At 40.2% G+C, this 21,754-nt stretch overlaps 1 protein-coding gene across 5 annotated transcripts in view; it reads left to right on the forward strand.

Moving 5' to 3' along the window:
- Nucleotides 1-21,754, forward strand: part of LOC132121274 (potassium voltage-gated channel subfamily C member 1-like) — a 45,927-nt gene that overhangs the window by 18,046 nt on the left and 6,127 nt on the right. For 4 of the 5 annotated variants that reach the window (XM_059530544.1, XM_059530526.1, XM_059530552.1 and 1 more), the window contains exons 2-3: nt 13,147-14,077; nt 21,273-21,458. In XM_059530544.1, coding sequence (XP_059386527.1) covers nt 13,147-14,077; nt 21,273-21,458 — 1,117 coding nt within the window. The remainder of the gene's footprint in view (nt 1-13,146; nt 14,078-21,272; nt 21,459-21,754) is intronic. The other variant, XM_059530561.1, reaches the window with a different exon arrangement.

Raw genomic sequence — 21,754 nt, forward strand, 5'->3', positions numbered from 1 at the left:
TGCATTTAAAAGTTCTTTATAACAAACAACAAACAGTGACAGGAATTTAGTTAATGTATCCGGTTTCTGTTTGCATGCTTTTTAAAAGACAAAGCACATTTGCACTTAGTAGTAGTGGTTTTCTCTTGTGGATCAATATTCACAGCATTTTAAAACACAGGGTGTGTCCCTTTGTATTACACAAAGTGAGTGAGAAAAGGCCTCTTTACACTGTTAAGATAAGTTGGATTTGCTTTTAAGTTTGGATCTACCAAAACACGCATCTGTCTCATTTCATTCCCTAGTATTAGAGGCAGCTCAAATAATGTTTCATTTCTTGCCATTCAAATAGGCAGGCCCACCCCAAATTCCCACTGTTGTTGGAGCCAGTGTTGTTATGTCACACCCAGCAGGCCACTCAAACAAACAGACTGGCGCAGAAATTTCAAACATATCATAGAGTAATGTTCCTTTCATATTCCAAGTATCTTTGGAGCTGTTTCTCTGCTATCCATGAACATGCACACACACAGAAAACCCAACAAACCAGACCAAAAAGTGTCAGTAGCATTTTAGGTTTGACCACTGATTGAGAGGAAGCCAAGGGAGAGGCTGTGTTTTCATTCTGAGAGCAGAGTGTTGGTTTGGGTGTTTCCTGTGACTAAAACAGTAAATATTGTGCGGCTTGTGCTAAGTGCTGTAAAAAATGACTGTGAGCCAAGGATAGTGATGGAATAATTTTAAATAAACTGCTGTCAATTTGTGTAGCTACAACAGAATTCTTGACTATAATCAGTTCCAGGTTCATTAGGAGATGATGATGTCGACTTAAGTAGGCCTAACTGTGGTTAATAAATTAGTGGTGTGTTTTACTGAATACACAATAATGAATGGATACCTCTCATTCCTTCAAGAATGGCCAGCCGCACCATCTTTACCATTAATCTGCCATCAGTGGAGAGAGCTACTTATATCTGCTTTGAGTCGAGGAACTTCACTGCACATTAATGACATAACAGCAGTGTGTACGTCATCAGGCATGAGTGGAATATATTTATGAATTACTGCAAGCTAATGGAATTTTGTTGTGTGGATTCAGTGTCAAGCATGCTAGCACACATACAGTACACAGGAAGTTTGTGGTGATGTGGTCAACAGCCTTTTATGCCTCTGCTGATTTCTGCACTTGCCTGTGAGTCTTTGTATTGTCTGTTACAATCTTTAACATACATAATTTATAGACGATTCACACACATAGCACTGTTGAGCATATTTTGCAAAGGCTGTCCCTGGTTAAACCTGCTAATGGACTGTTAACTGACAGTCATGCGCTTAGGCATTAACACAACATTTTCAATAAGGACATGTGCATTAATAATAATGGCTTCCTAGAGGTAAGGGTTTTAAAGTTTTGTTTGGTGCCTCTCTAGCCAAAGATCTTTTTCAGAATAGTATATTAATTTCTGGTAACGTTTACTATAAGCTTCAGAAATTAATCTGGGCTTGCGACAAAATGGCGTGAAATTAACCTAAAATAAAATAAACATTAAAATTAAAATATTAAAAATATTATGCATAATAATAAGATAATATAAAGATTTATTTTGTACAAACTTGACCTAGCATTTATAGACTCAATAGTAATTTATGAGGCTGTATTTCTGACCCTGTTTAATACACCTGGAAACCCAGAAAGAGTCACTCATAAGATAACTACCTGGGGTGTCCCTAAACCTTTTTTACTGGAGCATGAGCATACCTCAGCAATCATGTTGTGTGTTTTCTATGTGCTGTTTAGCATCTGAACTAAAGATGTCAGAATCACGAATGAATAATATTGACTCTGTACTGCAGGGAAAAATTATTTAAATCAATTTATATTCAAAATAGTAGTAAAAAAAAACAACATAAAAATACGGACACACTTTTTAAAGATGGTGTGCCTGTGCCCCAGTACTGATTAAAGGCTCGAACGTCCCGGTTCCTACTTTTGGAGTGTTTCTTGTCTGACTTGAAGAAGTCAGGACTGAGTTTATTTGTTTTATGATATAAAAAGAAGTGCCTTCCAGAGTTTCAATTAATGTTAGTTATTTTTTGGGGGGGTTTCATTAATGAATCGGTTTTTGAACAAATTGGCTGAGTGAAAGATTGATTCAATGATTCATTCATGAAGGCAGCGACTGTGTCTGAAATTGCATACATTCTGCATAAGTATTTTGTTTTGAATAAGTAATTACTTCACGACTGCTACAAAAAATTATGTTCTATGTAGTATGAATGTGTTCACAAATCCTCTCCTGTGGCCTCATGGGATGCACATTTTACAGTTTCACAGCAAGCAGTGTGTCATCTGGGTACTTTTTGCTTACTATATTATAAATACTGTCAGGGCCGGCAGTCCAATCCCTTGCAAAAGTTAGTTACTCGTGCCGTAGAACGTTGTACCAGGGCAAATAAAAAAAAACTCCACAGGACTCCAATGTCAAAAGATAACAAAAATGACCGTTTATTCAGGTCCCACAGTGAAATCTTCATACAGGAGTAATAAAATAAATGTTTCCTAAACCAAAAATAATGCTGTCTGATGTTTCTAAGACAATGTAACGTCCATAGGCTACGGTAAGAAAACTATATCGCTCAGGTCCTAATTCACAGCTGGCTCCGAGCGTCCAAAGTTAGTTATGACGCTTCAACGGTCTTGCGGGAAACCAGCACAATTCTCTTAAAGGGGCGGTAGCCCTAAATTCAACCTAAACCTTGAGCTAAACAGAAAATGGTTTTCGTTGTTTCCAAATCACTAAACAGCATTTATAATTCAAATTATATCAATGATCGTTTTCTGAAAACCTCCTTAACATTACTAAGAAACATAACTGAGAAATAATAATATTTTAATAAAGTTATGTTTGACTACTATTAGCAATAAGCTATTAATGTAGTAATATAAACCTTATAAATTAAATATAAGGTTATTCCATATTCCAAATAATATGTACAGTGTTTTGGCTCCTATATTCCGGCCCCTAATTTTTCTTATTTCAGAAAAAATTACCTTAAAAAACAACAAGGAGTCAACAAACTTAAACTAATAACTAATAACTGTCGAGTGTCTCTGTAGCCGTCTTCAGCACCGCCTCATGCAGCTTCTTGGAGAAGACAGACCTTGGTAATGGGTCTATCTAATGTGGTTGTCTTCGTCTTGATGCGGACCCGGCGCACGAGCCCGTGCGCGTCTGGAACCACCTCGATGATCTTACCAAGGACCCAGGAGTTGCGGGGCGCAGAATCATCGACGATCAAGACAATGTCCCCCTCAGCGAAGTTCCGGGAAGCACGAGTCCACTTCTGCCTTTCCTGTAACTGCGGGAGGTATTCTCTTGTCCATCGCTTCCAGAATATGTCGGCTATATACTGGACCTGTTTCCACCTCCTGCGGGCATAGACATCCTCCTTCATAAAGAGGCCTGGTGGCAGGGAAGGCTTTGATTGAAGAAGCAAGAGGTGATTGGGGGTAAGCGCTTCCAGGTCTGATGGGTCATTAGAGGCTTTGGTTATAGGTCGACTGTTGATGATGGCTTCTGCCTCACACAAGACAGTGTGCAGGCCTTCCTCATCCAGAGTCTGAAGCCTTACAATGCTACTGAGGATCTTCCTGACTGACCGAATCATCCGTTCCCAGATGCCACCATGGTGGGAACCAGTCGGGGGGTTGAAAATCCACTGGATGCCCCTCTGACGCAGACTGCTTTCAATCTTGGAGACATTCCATTCCTCCATAGCTCTCCTTAGCTCCTTCTCCGCACCCACAAAATTAGTCCCATTATCTGAACGGAGAGTTTTCACTTGGCCTCGTCTTGCTAGAAATCTGCGAAGAGCGTCAATGAATGAGTCCGTGTCCAACGATGATGCCACCTCCAGATGGACAGCACGAATAGCCAGGCAGGGGAAGATAACGCCCCACCTCTTTACTAAGCTTCTGCCCCGTTTGACTTCGAACGGACCGAAGTAGTCAACTCCAGTATAGGTGAAAGGGGGTTCATCTGGAAGTACCCTGTCCTGGGGCAAATCTGCCATCTGCTGTTGTCCAGCTGCACCATGCGAGCGTCGACATGTCACACATCTTGATAGGACTCTTCTTATAGCTGAGTGAGCACCAGGAACCCAATACTTCAGTCGCAACTTGGACAGTACATGGTTGCGACCACTGTGACCCACGCACTCATGTATATCTCTGAGTATAAGCTCCGTCACATGGAAGTCCTTAGGTAGGATGGCAGGGTGTTTCATCTCTTCAGGCATCGCTGATCTGCTGAGTCTTCCTCCTACTCTAAGGATCCCCTCCTGTAGTTTGGGTTTGAGCTTGTAGATTTGACTGCTCATCTTAACGTTTTCACCTTTCCGAAGTACAGAGATCTCCTCAGAGTACTTTCGCCGCTGACAGAAACGAATGATCTCAAGCTCCGCTTCCTTGAGGTTCTCCACAGTGAGGTTGGTCTTTGGAAGGCTTTCCTTGAAGATCTTCATCTTTTTCTGGACCTCAGACTGTGGAAGTGACGCATTCATCTCCTCCCTCTTACGACACAGAGTCAGCAGCGTGCTTCTCAGTTTGAGCATCCAGCTGACTGCCTTCTTCAGACGATTCCAGGAGGAGTAATACTTAAGGAACCGCTGCACTGTGTCCAACTGCTCTTCGACTGCAGTAGTGTTGACCACGGCTTTCCTTACCTCTGGGTCCTCCGTGGTTAGGTCCCCATGGTTGTCTGGGTTCTGTGGCCATTCCTCCTCTGGCTTTGTGAGAAAGTCCGGCCCCTTTATCCATGACTCATTGCGCAGGAAAGATCTCACGTCAAGTCCTCTTGACGCAATGTCAGCAGGATTCTTGGCTGTATTTACATGTCGCCATTGTCTTACTTCTGACAGCTTCAAAATCATTTCCACTCGATTAGCAACGAAGGTGCGAAATCGGCTGGTTCTATTTCCGATGTATTTGAGCACCGTGGTGCTGTCTGACCAGAACACCGATTCTTCCAAGGGGAGTTCCATTTCTGACCTCAGGGCTTTGTCCATGCGCGCTGCCATGGTAGCTGCCGCTAGTTCCATGCGTGGGATGGTGAGGGGCTTGAGGGGTGCCACCCTGGCCTTTGCCATGACGAAGGCAACGTGAAGATTGTTTTCTTCGTTCTCCTGCAGCAAGTAGCTCACCGTTCCGTAGCCTTCTTGGCTAGCATCTGCAAAGTGATGCAGCTGATTGAATATTACCTTGCCAAAGTCCCTGGGCTTGAAGCATCTAGACACTCCAAAATCCTTCAACAAGTGAAGATCCTCCAACCAGCTGTTCCATTCTTTAGCGAGGTGCTCTGGAACGTCATCATCCCATCCCAGCTTGAGTCGGCAGAGCTCCTGGAGGATTAGCTTTGCTGTCAAGACCACTGGTGCTAGAATACCCAGCGGGTCATAGATAGAGCCAACTACGGAGAGAATGCCTCTTCTTGTGGGTGGCCTCTCTTGAATAATGATCCTAAATTTGAAGTTGTCGCTCTCAATACACCATCGGACCCCCAATGCTCGTTCGACAGGTAGCATATCCAAGTCAAGATTGAGGTCTCTTAGTTCTTCAGCTCTCTCCTCCACAGGAATTGCAGACAGCACGGCTCTGCTGTTGCTTACCCACTTCGTAAGGCGGAATCCTCCTGAATGAAGGATGGCCCTCAAGTCGCTGTACATAGATACTGCTTCCTCTTCTGAGCAGACAGACTTGAGGCAGTCATCAACATAGAAGTTGCGTAGTACTGTGTCAATACTTGCATTATTGTACTGACCTCTGCTGTCATGTGCACACTTCTGTAGGGCAAACGTGGCACAACTCGGAGATGAAGTGGCACCGAATATATGCACCCTCATTCGGTACTCTGCGATGTCTTGTTTGATGTCACCAGAGGGCCACCACAGAAACCCGCAGAAGGTCAGCATCTTCAGCCGGAACCCGTACCTGGTGGAACATGGCTTCCACATCTGCCATGACAGCCACAACTTCTTGCCGAAACCTTGTGATGACACCAAGCAGAGTACTCGTCAGATCCGGCCCCTGTAGGAGCTGATCATTCAATGTGGTGCCTTGGAAGGACGCCCCACAATCGAACACCACTCGAATCTTCAGCTTTTTAGCATGATATACGCCATGATGTGGCAAGTACCACACCTTTCCATCGCTACGGCTGATCTCTTCATTGGGAACCTTGACAGCGTAATCCTTCACGATCCAGTCTTCCACAAACGCAGAGTATTCAGCATGGAACTGAGGATTCTTTGTGAACTTCTTCTTTAAGTTGAGAGCTCGCTGTTCAGCTACTTTCCTGTTGTTCGGCATCTTGAAAACTGTGTTCCTCAGTGGTAAACCGATGCTGTAGTGACCCTCTATAGGTTTTGCTGACTGCGAGACCATTTCCAGAAACTGGATGTCCTCCCTTGACATCTCTACACGGTCGTTTTGACACTCTGGAAAGTCGATCTTGAACTGTTGATGGTTCCACAGCTCATCTAGCGTAGCCACTGATATGCGATTGGAAGTGACCTGTATGAGTCCACTAGTCGTGTCATGGCTGTTGACTCCACGGAGAGGACCATTGACAATCCAGCCCAGTCGTGTTTTTACTGCGTATGGCCAATTTTCCACGCTAGGTACCACCTGCCACGGCTCCATGGCCTTGGGTACGTCAGTCCCAATGAGAAGATCTACCTCTGCCTGAATCTTTGGGATCTTCACTTGACTGAGATGAGGCCACTTGTCTACTTCCTCTTGCAGAGGGATGTTCTGTTCACGTGCCGGGATCACCCTCTGAGAATAGATGTTGGGCAGCTCCAGGAAGCTGTTGCCATCCATGCCGCTGACTTCCAGACCAGACACCACTTGGCTGCTCACCAGTCGCTCGCCTCCCATGGTCTTCAGCAGAATACTTGTTTTCCTCCCTGTGACCTTGAGTGAGGCCATTAACTTCTCTGTGCAGAAGGTGACATTGCTGCCTGGGTCGAGGAACGCATAAGTAGTCACAATCTTATTACCTTTCTTGGCCTTGACATGTACTGGAACGATCGCCAAAACACTATTAACATTGCCGGCCCCAGTAGCTTTGCAGGTCCTCATCTCTGCATTGATGCATCCACTTACTACTGAACTGGATTCTCCATCTGCTCGTTCCACCTTGTACTTTGTGTTTTTGGACGTGTCAGTCAATGGCTCCTTCTGTCTTGCTTCATCAGTAGCATCCTTATTCTTCTTATGGAGAACTGTCGGGTGAGTAAGCTGACACACCTGGCAGGCCATCTTCTCATCGCAGGCCTTGCTCATGTGTCCTTGTTTCAGGCAACTGAAGCATAGTCCTTTACTCTTAAGAAAGTCGATCTTCTCCTTGTGAAGAGACCTTTTCATCCTTTTGCAGTGTTCCAAGGTATGCTGTTCTCCTTGGCAGAAGAGACAAGGGGTCGAGAAAGCACACAGTGATTCTCCCTTGGGCTTTAATTTTGTCTCTGTCGGATTCTTGACTGCTGTGACTGCAGTAGTGAAGCTTCTCTGAGCACCACTCGTTCTGGCTGATTTCTCAGTCTTGTGAGCCCTTACATGGCTCTTGTTTCCATCCGTAATGTCGCCGAAGAGTGGGTGGAGGGCTTCTTCCGCTTGCTGAATCACAAAGCCGACAAGGTCCCTGAACTTAGCGCTGCGTTGCTCCTTCTCTAGGAGAGCACATGCTTTGCTTCTCCACCTCTCCCTCAGCTTATATGGAAGCTTGGCAGCGATAGCTCGCATATTGGACACACTGTCAAGCTCTTGCATGTACTCTACATCCAACATTGTGTTGAGGCATCCTGTGAGGTAAAGGCCAAAGGAGTGAAGTGCTTCTCCGTCATCTGACTTGATTGTCGGCCAGGCCAGTGCTTTGTCAATGTATGCCATTGAAATCTTAAATCCATTACCAAAGTGCTCCTTCAAGAGCCTCTTGGCTTCACGATAGCCATTTTGCGGTTCCATGTGAAAACAACTTCGTATAAGCTCTCTCGGCTGCCCGTCCGTGTACTGCTCCATGTAGTACAGCCGGTCCCTGTCACTATCCGTCTTATCCTCTACTCCATGTTCAAAGGCCCTGATGAATAGCCTGTATTCCATAGGGTCCCCCTTGAATATTGGAATCTTCTGAGGTGGCAGGGTAGCGAGGTTCTGTTGTTTCATTAGGAGGTCAATAATGGATAATGGCGAAGATTCTGGTCGCAAAGTCTCCTGTTCCGTCCTCACATCACTAGTAGGGGCTCCATGGCTACCTCTGTGAGCAGGTTCTATTCTGACTTCTGCTTGGGGAGTAGTCATAGCTTGCCTAGGAGCTTGTGGTACCGTGTGCTTTGCTTTCTCTATGTAAGAGTTCATACCATCTTGCTGGCTAACTCTAGACCAGGCTCTGATACCTTCAAACTCCTCTAGTACTCTGCACTTAGCATCGGAGGCGGCAAGTGCGATCTGCATTTGCAACTCCTCTCTCTCAGCTTTTATCTTAGCTTCCTGTTCATCTAGTAGTTGTTTTTGTTTTAGAGTGGAAGCTCGAGCTTGTAGCTCAGCTCTCTCTAATTCAGCCTTCAGACGGGCCGCTGATGCAGAGGATGCTTTGGAATGTACTGAGGATGGTGCTTTAGACCCTTTCCTTAACTTTCTCGAAGCAATGGACACTGATGCACTATCTTCAGGAGAAATCTCCTCATTTGTCTTTTTAGCCTCGGCTATGCGCTGATGCACTTCTTTTATCCATTTATCAGCCTTAGCAGCAAAGTTATAAAACATATCGGCCTTCGGCTTAAACCATCCTTCCTGATCTGCATTCATTTCTGATGTTTCATCCAGTAACACTTTGACTGATGTATTTAGTTCACAAAACTCTCCAAACAGTTTATTGAACTCTACTGATAACATCTTCTCTACAGCTGGCAGGTTACTGTTGTCACCTTCATCCATTAACTGAGTTATCTGATTAATTTTGCTGGTTAGCTGACCTAGCTTGTTTTTCCTTTTATTAATGGCATGGCGAACTTTTTCTTCATAAGCCTTGGCTGTAACTTTAACCTGTCTAGCTTCAGTAGGTTCAGGTTGGGGGGTTGAATCGCCTGCTTGGCTCATCTTGATGAATTTAAGTTACAGTGAGAACCCAAAAATCAATTTTCCTATTTGCCTGGTGAAAACGTTTCTCTATCACTCTCACAAGAGGCTGTCAGCACTTGCTACAAATAGCAGCAAAAGTTGCACCAACTTAGCTAATTAGCAACAAGCCTTTTTTAATTTTGACGTCTCCACTCAACAGAAAAGACACAAATAGCATCCACATTCTCTTTTCTTCAGTACTCACTGCCCACCAATCTGCTTATTTTCCTTCATCACAGAGCTCCAGCAGTTCGTGAATTTTGAATCCTTTTTCCTCATAGAGCACAGTTTTCTTACTATGTCAGGGCCAGCAGTCCAATCCCTTGCAAAAGTTAGTTACTCGTGCCGTAGAACGTTGTACCAGGGCAAATAAAAAAAAACTCCACAGGACTCCAATGTCAAAAGATAACAAAAATGACCGTTTATTCAGGTCCCACAGTGAAATCTTCATACAGGAGTAATAAAATAAATGTTTCCTAAACCAAAAATAATGCTGTCTGATGTTTCTAAGACAATGTAACGTCCATAGGCTACGGTAAGAAAACTATATCGCTCAGGTCCTAATTCACAGCTGGCTCCGAGCGTCCAAAGTTAGTTATGACGCTTCAACGGTCTTGCGGGAAACCAGCACAATTCTCTTAAAGGGGCGGTAGCCCTAAATTCAACCTAAACCTTGAGCTAAACAGAAAATGGTTTTCGTTGTTTCCAAATCACTAAACAGCATTTATAATTCAAATTATATCAATGATCGTTTTCTGAAAACCTCCTTAACATTACTAAGAAACATAACTGAGAAATAATAATATTTTAATAAAGTTATGTTTGACTACTATTAGCAATAAGCTATTAATGTAGTAATATAAACCTTATAAATTAAATATAAGGTTATTCCATATTCCAAATAATATGTACAGTGTTTTGGCTCCTATAAATACCATAGATTCGAACATACTTCTTTTTCACATAATGTTTTTTGCCTAATATATAGTAGGGAAGTATGTGATTTCAGATGCAGCCAGTCACTTCCAGTTTAATTTATAAATGAATCAAAAACCAATCAGTTCAATGAATGATTTACAGATATACTCACTAAGACTATCATTTATGCCACCTCCTGGATTAACCTGCAGAAAGAGTCCCGGGGATGTGGGTGTCCGGTATGCACTTCTGAAAGGAAACAATCTACAGATATGTGACAAGGGACTTGTAGTGATTTTTGTGCTTTTGGTATTTTTCATAAAGAAATAAACAAGCTCTGCCACCAGCTTCTTTTTAATTAATACAGATGGCCATAAACTGGTAGGAATTAATCAGGACTCCCCAACTGTCTTTTCTGTCAAGCCCCAGTGGGACATTATTATTGTCCAAAAATGAAAGCACAGCAGTGCCAGCACTCACAGTCATATACGAAAAGCCCAATACCCAGGCCCTCCCTGCAGTGACAAAACAAGGCGCAAAATACAGACGCAGTCCCAAATGTGGGTGCACTGTGTTAGGCAGTGTTTAGTTACATAAGAGAACGTGACAAGCTCTCATCTCCAGGAAGTGAGGTACAGCCAGAGAATGAGAGTAAGAGGTGATGCAAGGGAGAAGGGGGAGGATTTGTGCTATTTCTGAGACAACTGAATGAGCCTCTCCCCTTCTTTTTCCCTCTGTTTCTCCCTTTTGCACTCTCTCCATTTTACCATGCAGTGCAGCAGAAATGCTTTGGCAAAGGGGTCACTAAGTCGCATCATCTTCATCTGCAAAATAGCTGGATGTTTAACTTTAATAATGTGATTTGAACTTTCCTATTTTTATTACAATAAAATAACAACTTGTTTCATGTGGGCTGAGTGTTTTGTCACTGCAGAAAGCAGCAACTCTGCCATTTGCCTGAATCAAACAAACATGTAAGCCCATAAAAGCTTAAGAAGGTCATATTTTATTTAAAAAGAAATATATAAATACACTCTGTAGAATACTGAGTGCTCAGCATTTTAATCGGACCATAAACTGTCCACAAACCATGTTGTGTTTGTGATGTGTTTAGATCTACTGACTGAGAGAGAGTTTCGGGTAACTAATCCGTAATCTTTTGATGACAGTAAGTGTAGTAACATGATTCGAAACCCAAACAGTCCAGCAGGGGTAATTCATGTCTTTGAAGAGAAAGAGAAAAGAATCAATATCATGGCTAAACAATTGTGCTGACAAAGCCATTGAACATGGTCATTTCATGAACTAGTCATTCAGATTCAGCCACCTTTCAGCCTCACAGAAATGGATTTACTGATGCTTAAAAGGCAATTGTGCTGATGAATTATAACTGCCAATGAGAGCCCAGCAATTTTAGCCTGTGATTTGATTCAGTCAAACAGCATTAAACTCTACTGTTCAGAGGTTTGGAGTCTGTAAGATTTTTTGATGTTTTAAATTAAAAGTAAAACTGTGAAATATTACCATTTACCATTTATTTAAAATAACTCTTATTTTTTTTAATAAAATTTTAAAAAGCTACATTTTCAGCAGTCATTCTAATATGCTCTATAAATATTTCTTATTATTTACAATGTCAAAAACAATTGTACTTCTTAATATCTTTGTGATTTTGTTCCCCACCAAAAAGCCAGATGTGATAAGGTTTGAAAACTCATGGAATGTCCTTGAGTCTGAGCTTTATGTTACAGGCTTCAGGTCAGTCAAGGGTCAGAGGTCATCATCAGAGCTAGTTTTTGCTTGCCCAGATATTTGCCTGCTGCACTGCACTGGCTGATTACACCTGGCTTGTTGCTGAGATCTTTATGCTGCCCTACAGTGTTGCTGCATTGAGTTTCACCTCTGAGACTGGAAGTGTTGCTCAAGCATTTGGTCTTGGTGTAAGACTTCATGCGTGGGACTTGCTGTAGGAGGCTTGCCTTACACAAGGCCACGTAATGCGGACCATTCTGCTCACCTGTAAAGAAATGTAAGGACAAGCTAACAATTTATCAAAATTTTCATTTTCTATATGAAAAAAAACTAAAAATTCCTTAAGAGGGTAGCTTGAGGATACAATAATTTTAACAGTAAAAATCAAATGCACATTATTCATTTAGAGGGGAATTTTGTTTGGATATACAATATATTATATGATACCTTATTGTATGTAAAAATGGTACATCGTTTGTTTGGTACATTGACCTGGTTTCCATTCTTGTATCACTGATGGTAACTGATGCTGAACTGATTGATTGGCTGGACTTAATTGATACATTTTGCTAAAGGACTATGAAGCTGATTAAATAAAACAGAGAAAAAAAAACATTTTGTGGCATTTTGCTATTTTTATTGCAATGTACTATATATCATCAAACTCTAAAGAGAATATTAGAGTAAACTAGTCAGAGGATGTGCAAGAAAAAAAGTGACCCAGAGCCCATGAGCTGCAGGCAGAGTTGTTTATGTTGTTTATGCTTTAAAGCATCTTTGAGAGCCCTTAGCTCCTGAAATCACTGCTTATATCATTCTAGCTTTTTGTGGATAACCTAACACACAGACTAGATCCTAAATGCCATTAAACATTAAAAATTCTAAATAAAAGCACCTTTGATTATAAGGTGATTATTATATGAACAGAAATTAACAATGACCACCATAGAAGTGCTGCTCTGTTGAATCGGAGTTGTTTATTCAGTTGCTACTCTATTAGCTTTTAATTAGCTTGTGTTTTTCAATACTGTTTGTTTGCCTTATTCTGTATTTGTTCAGATTAATGTACTCACAGTCTACACACAGTGGATTCTTCTATATGGCACAATGATCTTTTTTTAGTAGTCTTTTGATATTTAATTACACTATTATTTAAAATTTGGGGATGCATGATTCAAGCAAAAGTTAGAGTAAAGAACTGTATAATGCTGTAAAAGATGTCTGTTTAGGCTTGTCTTTTTAGGAAGGAAGCGAACTAAAGGCTTTTTAAATTAACATTGTGTTTTTCCCTTCTCATTTTCCCTTTTCTCTCTTTCCTTCAGTGGGTGGCATTTGCCTCGCTGTTCTTCATACTGGTTTCCATAACCACATTCTGCCTGGAGACACATGAGGCATTCAACCCCATCATTAACCGCACATATATTAACCCTGTAGACAACAGCTCCAGGTTTCACTTGGAGACAGAGACGGTGGTCTACCTAACCTACATCGAGGGAGTGTGTGTGGTGTGGTTCACCTTTGAGTTCCTCATGCGTGTCACCTTCTGTCCAGACAAAAAGAAATTCATCAAAAACACTCTAAACATCATAGACTTTGTGGCCATCCTGCCATTTTACCTGGAGGTGGGCCTGAGTGGACTGTCTTCTTCTGAAGCGAAGGACGTTCTGGGTTTCCTCAGAGTGGTGCGATTCGTTCGGATCCTCCGAATCTTCAAGCTGACGCGACACTTTGTGGGCCTTCGCGTACTGGGACACACTCTCCGCGCCAGCACCAATGAGTTCCTCCTGCTCATCATCTTTTTGGCGCTCGGAGTGCTCATCTTCGCCACCATGATCTACTACGCCGAACGAATTGGTGCCAATCCCAATGACCCACGTGCCAGCGAACACACCCATTTCAAAAACATCCCCATTGGCTTCTGGTGGGCTGTTGTGACTATGACCACACTGGGCTATGGAGACATGTATCCTCAGACTTGGTCAGGCATGTTGGTGGGGGCACTGTGTGCTCTGGCGGGTGTGTTAACCATCGCCATGCCTGTGCCTGTCATCGTCAATAACTTTGGGATGTACTACTCTCTAGCCATGGCTAAGCAGAAGCTACCAAAGAAAAAGAACAAGCATATTCCCCGTGCGCCTCAGCTGGGCTCACCGAATTACTGTAAGTCTGCCATGAACTCGCCCCACCACAGCCCACAAAGTGACCACTGCGCTCTTGCTGCCCAAGAGGAGATTTTAGAAATGAACAGAGCAGGTAGGAGGCTTGTTTAAGTAAAGTCCGTCTGAATTAATTTTAATAGAATCAGAAATGAGATTTAACTCACCTTTTCTTCCCTTCCACCTCACAGTCTTTCTAGACCTGTTTTCAAAATCCCTCATTTGGGAATTGTTCAAATGCAGCTCTACCATCTGGAGACAAATCCAGATTATAAAATCTCATCGCACTGCATTCTTAACATAGATGCACAGAGAAACAAACACACGTCTTCTCCATGGTTGCATAACGACTAATACCCCATGCAACATTTTGCATATCTATATGTTTTTCCATCAGACTCCTGTGAGAATAAATTATATCCACCCAGACAAACAGGAGCACACTCATTCAACAGCTTGCTTTTTTTTTTGTCTATCAGCTCGGATTAATTACATTCTACTTATATGTCAATAAACAATCGTTTTGTTTTTTTTTGCTTTTGTGACCTTAATTTCCATTAAAAAATTTTTTATATAATATTTATATTTTAAACATTTTTATGCACTAAATCTGTATATTTGTTTTTGTAGCTTACTTTATATATTTTAGAGGAGAGCAGAATGTGAAATGTGTTATTTATTTATTTTTGGGAATATAACTTTTTAGAAAAAACAATATATAGTTCAGTCATGAAACTCTAGATGGCACAGGTGTTAACATAACTGATGATATTCAGAGATTTAAATGACTTATGATATGCAGCCAATGAGCTTACTGCCTTTATATGAGATTCCTGCAGCACGCTTTCAGAGTTTATCTGAAACCCTCCACCTTCCCCAGCTCCACCTGTATAGATCTGCTAGATCTGATTATAGATTAATCAAGTGAATCATCAGATTAACCAAATATAAAAATAATAATAAAAGTAATAATTTCAACCTACTGAGTAAATTATGGTCACAAAAAAGCAAAAAGAGTTAAATTTTGTGCAACATTATGTGCATATATAATGTGTAAAATATAAACATATCATTTTAGGGAAAAAAGTCTATCAACAGTTTTAAACACTCCCATGCATTTAGGGTGTTACATAAGCTATGATTTACTTAAGAGGGCAATCAGAACGACCAGCTAAAATCTGAGGCGAACTGCATTGGTTAGTATTTGTTGTAGCTGCAGAAGTGTGGTGTAGTAAACAGCTATTACTATGTTGTGAACCATACACTCATAATCCGTATTCATAATTTCTCATGTTGGTTTGAGTTCAGTTTTATTGAAAAATTTTAAAGTGAAAAAGCTGTGAATTTGTCTCACATGTGGATGTGACACAGTAAGAGGGCCTGACCAGCATAAATAAGATATTTCAACCCACTTCACTCTGTCCTCATCGTTCTTAACATGAGAAAGTGATGATGAGTGCCTTCATTTGGAGCACTCATTTAGAGACCGGCTGTAAAAGAGAAGTGAGGAGATGGGCTTGTTGGCTTCGTCTGATCAGACTGGGTAAAGAAATTCTCATTAATGTGTGAGAGTAACTGTGAGTGACTCCTTCATAAGTCTGACTGGAGGGATTCCCCCACTTTTATATGCTATTATAATACATTTAATCAAGCTTTTGATATCAAGAACCACCAAATATTATGATCCGCTTGTGATGATGACACTGAAATATAAAGCTAAAGGTGGAAAAGAGAAACTCAGTTCAAAAATGCAGAAAAACCCTTTGCAATGTATGTCTAAAAACAAACAAACAAACAAACAAAAAAGAAAGATCTTCCCATCAGCAGAAATAAATATATGTGACACTTGTAACCAATTTTTTAATCATGTTATAATATTAAAATATTATAACAAATCTTTGGGGGAAGTACGATTTATGTATGAAAGAAAATAATACCTTGTTCAGCAATGAACCAAAGTGACAGTTAAGACATTTGTAATGTTACAAAAGATCAATTAATATTCAAAATAGACAATCTTACTAACATCAAAGTTTTGATGTTATTCACTCAATGAATAATGATGCAGTATTAGAGACAACCTTCCTCCAGCTATTTATACAAGTTAGAAAAGGAGAGTCACATCTACAGTTTTTACTTGCATGATCATTCTGTCCATTTAAAAACAAAGCTTTGTTATAAGGTGAAAGGATGGGTAATGCCTTCTGTTTTCACACAGTCTCTTTATTATTTCATTCTCTGTGTCTTTAAACTGCACTAGAGCCTGTTGCTATGGCAACAGTGTCCAAGCAACCACACAATAGGAATCGCACTCTGCAATAAGCTGCAGTCATTCACTCACCTTGCACGACTCCTGTGCTATTCTCAAACACACACACACACACACACACACACACACACACACAGATGGATGGTCTGAGGAAGAATGCAGTATAAATCAATACGTGACCTACTGTTAATTACTGCTCAGGTTTTTAGGGGAGAAAATATAAAATAATAAATTATACAGAGAAAAAAAAAATTATTTCTGCCCTCTCCCTTTCTGTTCAGCATAGCCTTTCTAAATCTCTCTTGTAAATGAGTTTACAGATGGCACAAAGGCCTTGATTATTAGCTCCATCCATTTGACTTTGGGCAGAGAACCGTAAGAATCACCAGCACATAGAGCGAAAGCATCTGTTGAATTGGCCACGGTTACAGAGAAACACAGCAAACACTCTCACTGCAGCTCTGTGACACACACACACACACACACACACACACACACACACACACACACACACACACACACACACACACACACACACACACACACACACACAGTCACTGTTTGAGATGAGTCAACTCTCTGTCCTCTATAGACAGTGCCTATATCTGTCCCTGTCGTATAGTTATTTCTAATTCTGAGGTCTCCTGAGAAATAGGAGTTGTGTAATTATCATTATGCTTTTGGCCCTGTTTTTATTCAAAACGGTCCACTCACACTTAACACATCCAACATAATGGTGTTTAAGGAGCTGCTCTTGCTCTCACTGTAAATTGTGGCATTCAGAGATATGAAAATATTTATATTTTGTGTTATGTGCCATTAGCGTATAGGTTAGTTTTGATATATTGAACAGAACATAACACCCCTGTCAGTTGGTAGGGATAGTTGCTATTAACCATATTTAGTCACAGCAGGAAAACAACATTTTTGGCATATCCAGTCCATTATTTTAATACATTTTTAAATCTTCCAATGTTTGTGTGTATATTCAGTTTCATTGTGTATTCAGATCTGTCCCACAACAAACACTACAAATCCAAATTAGCACAACACAATGGAAACAAGCCACAACATAAACAAGCCGCAACACAATGATATAAGCAAAACACAATGGAAACAAGCCATAACACAGCGAAATTAGCAAAACACAACAGCTGCAACACTATGAAATTAGCAAAACTCAACTAAATTAGTCTTATGCATTGTGTTGTGGCAATTATATTGTGTTGTGCATTACTGGGCCACCACAGTATATATACAGTTAAGATTAATATAATTTTATATACACCATGTCTTCATGAGCATAATTGAAAGTTTTTTTTTGTTATTGTTTTGCATTAGACCTTCAATTGTCCTCAGTTTGAAAAGATGGATCTCATTTGGACTGCCATGAGTTTGAGAGAATGATGATGACACATTCATTTTTGGGTCCTTTAAGACCCTAGCTGACTTCAGGTTATTCAGTGGCCACAAACCCCCAAAAAGTTTTGGATGTGAGAAGTGAGAGCATCTCACGGCTGTAAACAAGAAATATGGATGTCAAACTGCGTACTGAGACAACTAGTATTTCAAGTTGTTCCTACCGAGGCTACACAGATTTATTGCAAAATCACGACATGACTTTTTCAAAGGTGAATCTGGTTGTAGAATGTAGTTGTAATGCCCACTAATCCATAAACAACTGTACAGTACAACATAAAACGAGTACTGACAACCATATTTACATTAGGATGTGGCTAATCTCTGAACTGATGCTTGAGGTTGTTTATCACTTCCTGCTGTTATTCATATCATAGGGCTGAGTGCTAAGGAGAGGAAAAATGAGCAGAGTGCTGAAAGTGAGGGGGATGATGAAGAGAAAGAGAGATTCGAGGGTGTTCAGGGCAGAAATAGCAGTGAGGAAGTAGGACAGGTGCAGCAGGGCCCCAACAGATCTGTCCTTCACTACAGACTCTACACTGGGGCTCTACCTCTCATATGTAAATAATAATTACTCTCTGTGTACTTAGAGTGAGTCGGTTCTCATTCATACAGATTAGAGCTGGATATTCCTGCTTGAGGAAATAACATACAGCACACGTGGTCTACAGCTAGAAGTCTCTGGATTTTTCTTTGAGAACTGTATTGAATTAAGGACCATTATTAGATGAAAAGGATGAATTGAATGAAACTTTCTACAAAAGCCTTTGAGATTTTAGGTATTACATTAAATGGTACTACATTTGGTATCATTTTACCATTATATTCCCATACATTTCACACAATATTTTTTTTTTTACCATTTATAAATTATCCATTTGCTGAACTATACATACATCTCAGATGTGACTGTGATGAGGTGGCAAAACCAGGGATAGCAACACCATACAGATTCATAATCAGCATTCATATATGATTTCTTACACATGTCAATATCAAAGAGATTTCTTTAAAAAGACTAATTGTAAAAACATAAAATATCAGCTGATACTTCTGATCTTTTTCCTTTTTACGTTAAAAAACAAAACAAAAAACAAAAATATATAGCGAATTAGTAAACTTAACACTGATTTGAAATATGCCATCTTTGCTGATGAAACTTTTTAAACTTTAGCTGTAAATGCCATTTGACTCCTAATGTAATTCAATATTTTAGACTTAAATATTGCTAAAATTTGTTTTGTCAGAACACAACTGATGAGTAATTTTTAATTTTAATAATAAGTAGTAATAATTTAATAATAAGTGAGTAATAATTTAATTTTTTATTTTCTGGAAGAACATGACCTAAGGGAATTAAAATGTAGTTCACCTAAAAATTTTAAATTTTGTCATCATTTACTCAGGCCTCATGTCATTCCAAACCTGTATGATTTTCTTGCTTCAGTTATTTAAAAAAAAAAATTCTGGCCGCTCTTTTCAGTGTAATGGAAGTAAAAAAGAACTGTGGCTATAGGTTGTATGGACTATTATACCGATGTCTTTAAAATACTTTTAATGTGCCTTTCAAAATGTAAAAGCTCCATTCCCCGTTCACTGTAAGTGCATGTTAAACTGTATTCCACAGTAAGTTACACAGATTTGGAAGAACATGAGGGTGTGTAAATGATGACAGAATTTTAACTTTGTCACTTTATGAAGATATATTTTCACAATGTTAATATAACTCAAAGAGTCACAATGTTAATATAAACCGTATATGTGTGTCTACACTACAGGGTGTGCATTTCTATCAACAGACCATAATGAAATGTACTGCAGCCACTGTAATATAACCAACAGGACTCATGTCCTATTTGAATAACCACAAAGTTAAAGCCTGACGTAGTTGCTGATAGATGCTCTTTTGTTGACAGTAATATGTTAGCAAGAGTGTGCTTGAATCAGTGTTGGCGATACAATGGAAAACCAGGTGGAAGATATGATAGTTCCCAGCGCTTTTTCCCCCGAGGAGCTCTAGCAGCGCTCTCCCTTCTCACAGGTCTGATCGATGAAGTGTAAATCGAGTGAGCAGAAGCTTCTGGCTGCCAGAGAGCTCACAGGTGAACAGGCTGGTTGCCATGAGCTGTTTCTATATATTACACCATGGCTGGGAGCTATAATCTAATGCTCCTCCCTCTTTCTTTGGAGTAAAACCAGAGCTGCACCCTACAGTTTGGTCAAATGTGTGACAGAAGAGGCTTAGGTCTTTGCATTCCTAGTAGATTTTCTATGCTAACCAATGGATAACTAAATTTATTCTCATACAATTCATCTGTGGGTAAAAATGTGGGATGCAATTAGATTATATTATTTACATGTATGCATTTTTCTGCTAGGTTTTTTTTTTTTTAATACAAAACAAAATGACTTAAATTGCATCTAAGCTATATCAGTTTAATTTGGGAATTGAACCCATGACATGTTTCTAGCACCATGATCACAAGATGCAAATAATAGTTTGAAAATTGTAATGTAATTTGGTTGATAATTTAGATTGGGTATAACAGATGGAAAATGATGGGGAAAAACATTCTGCAAATAGAAACTAGGGATATTTAATGAAAACTATATTTTTAGAATTTCTATATAAATACTGTGCATAAATTGCATTTTAAATATGAAGATGATCAAATTGAACTTCATTCATCTATCCCAACCAGTGAAAAAAATCATGTCTTGTAAATTGAGTGGTTTTCAGACATTTTGAAATTTTGGAGAGTAGTTTCCCAGAAAGGTTTAGGCAGCGTAGTTAAAATAGGACCTGAACTACTAATAAAATACTGTGACCAGAATACCATGTTAATATATTAATTTTGCTGTTGAATTAGTATGCTGGCAACCCCAAAATAAATGAAAGTATGCATACATAACATACAGTAAAGACAAAAGTTTGGACACACCTTCTCATTCAAAGAGTTTTCTTTATTTTCATGACTATGAAAATTGTAGATCCACACTGAAGGCATCAAAACTATGAATTAACACATGTGGAATTATATATGGAATTATATACATAACAAAAAAGTGTGAAACAACTGAAAATATGTCATATTCTAGGTTCTTCAAAGTAGCCACCTTTTGCTTTGATTACTGCTTTGCACACTCTTGGCATTCTCTTGATGAGCTTCAAGAGGTAGTCACCTGAAATGGTCTTCCAACAGTCTTGAAGGAGTTCCCCGAGAGATGCTTAGCACTTGTTGGCCCTTTTGCCTTCTGTCTGCGGTCCAGCTCACCCCTTAACCATCTCGATTGGGTTCAGGTCCAGTGACTGTGGGGGCCAGGTCATCTGGCGCAGCACCCCATCACTCTCCTTCTTGGTCAAATAGCCCTTGATGCCTTCAGTGTGACTCTACAATTTTCATAGTCATGAAAATAAAGAAAACTCTTTGAATGAGAAGGTGTGTCCAAACTTTTGGTCTGTACTGTACATTTACATCCATGTCACTTGAAGGGCTTTCATTTACCTTCTCTTGTCTCTTCTCCGTCCTGCACAAGCCCTCTATCAGTCCTGGTGTTTCACCATGGCTACATGTTCTTCTTACATGTGCTTGTGTGTTTGAAGATCCCAAAGTGAATGGTGAGGCAGCTAAAGCAGCGCTGGCCAATGAAGATTGTCCCCACATAGACCAAGTCATTTCTCCTGAGGACGGCCAGATCTTTAACTCAAGCGAGCCACGGGGAGACACTCCGTGTTTTCTGCTAAACATCGGCAGACGATCCACTAACACGGGCACCCGAGTGAGAAAGGGTATGTAACTGCTGTGTGAGGCTATTGCCTGACAAACATACACACACACATACACACATAGACACACACATGCACAGATGTAAATATCAGGTGCATTACACAGTAAATAAACAGAGTCCAAACATACAGACAAGCAGAGCTCGCCCACAACAGACAGGTTATAATAATGCAGTTTAATAACTACAGTTAAAGACCAAATTTGTACAAAAAAAAAGCCATATCAGGCTTTAGTCAGATGGGATCAAAAACTGCATCTTCTGTTGACATTTTTACTTCCATTAGTTATTTTATTATCT

Source organism: Carassius carassius, chromosome 3, assembly GCF_963082965.1.
Source record: "Carassius carassius chromosome 3, fCarCar2.1, whole genome shotgun sequence".
In the NCBI taxonomy this organism is placed as follows: domain Eukaryota; kingdom Metazoa; phylum Chordata; class Actinopteri; order Cypriniformes; family Cyprinidae; genus Carassius; species Carassius carassius.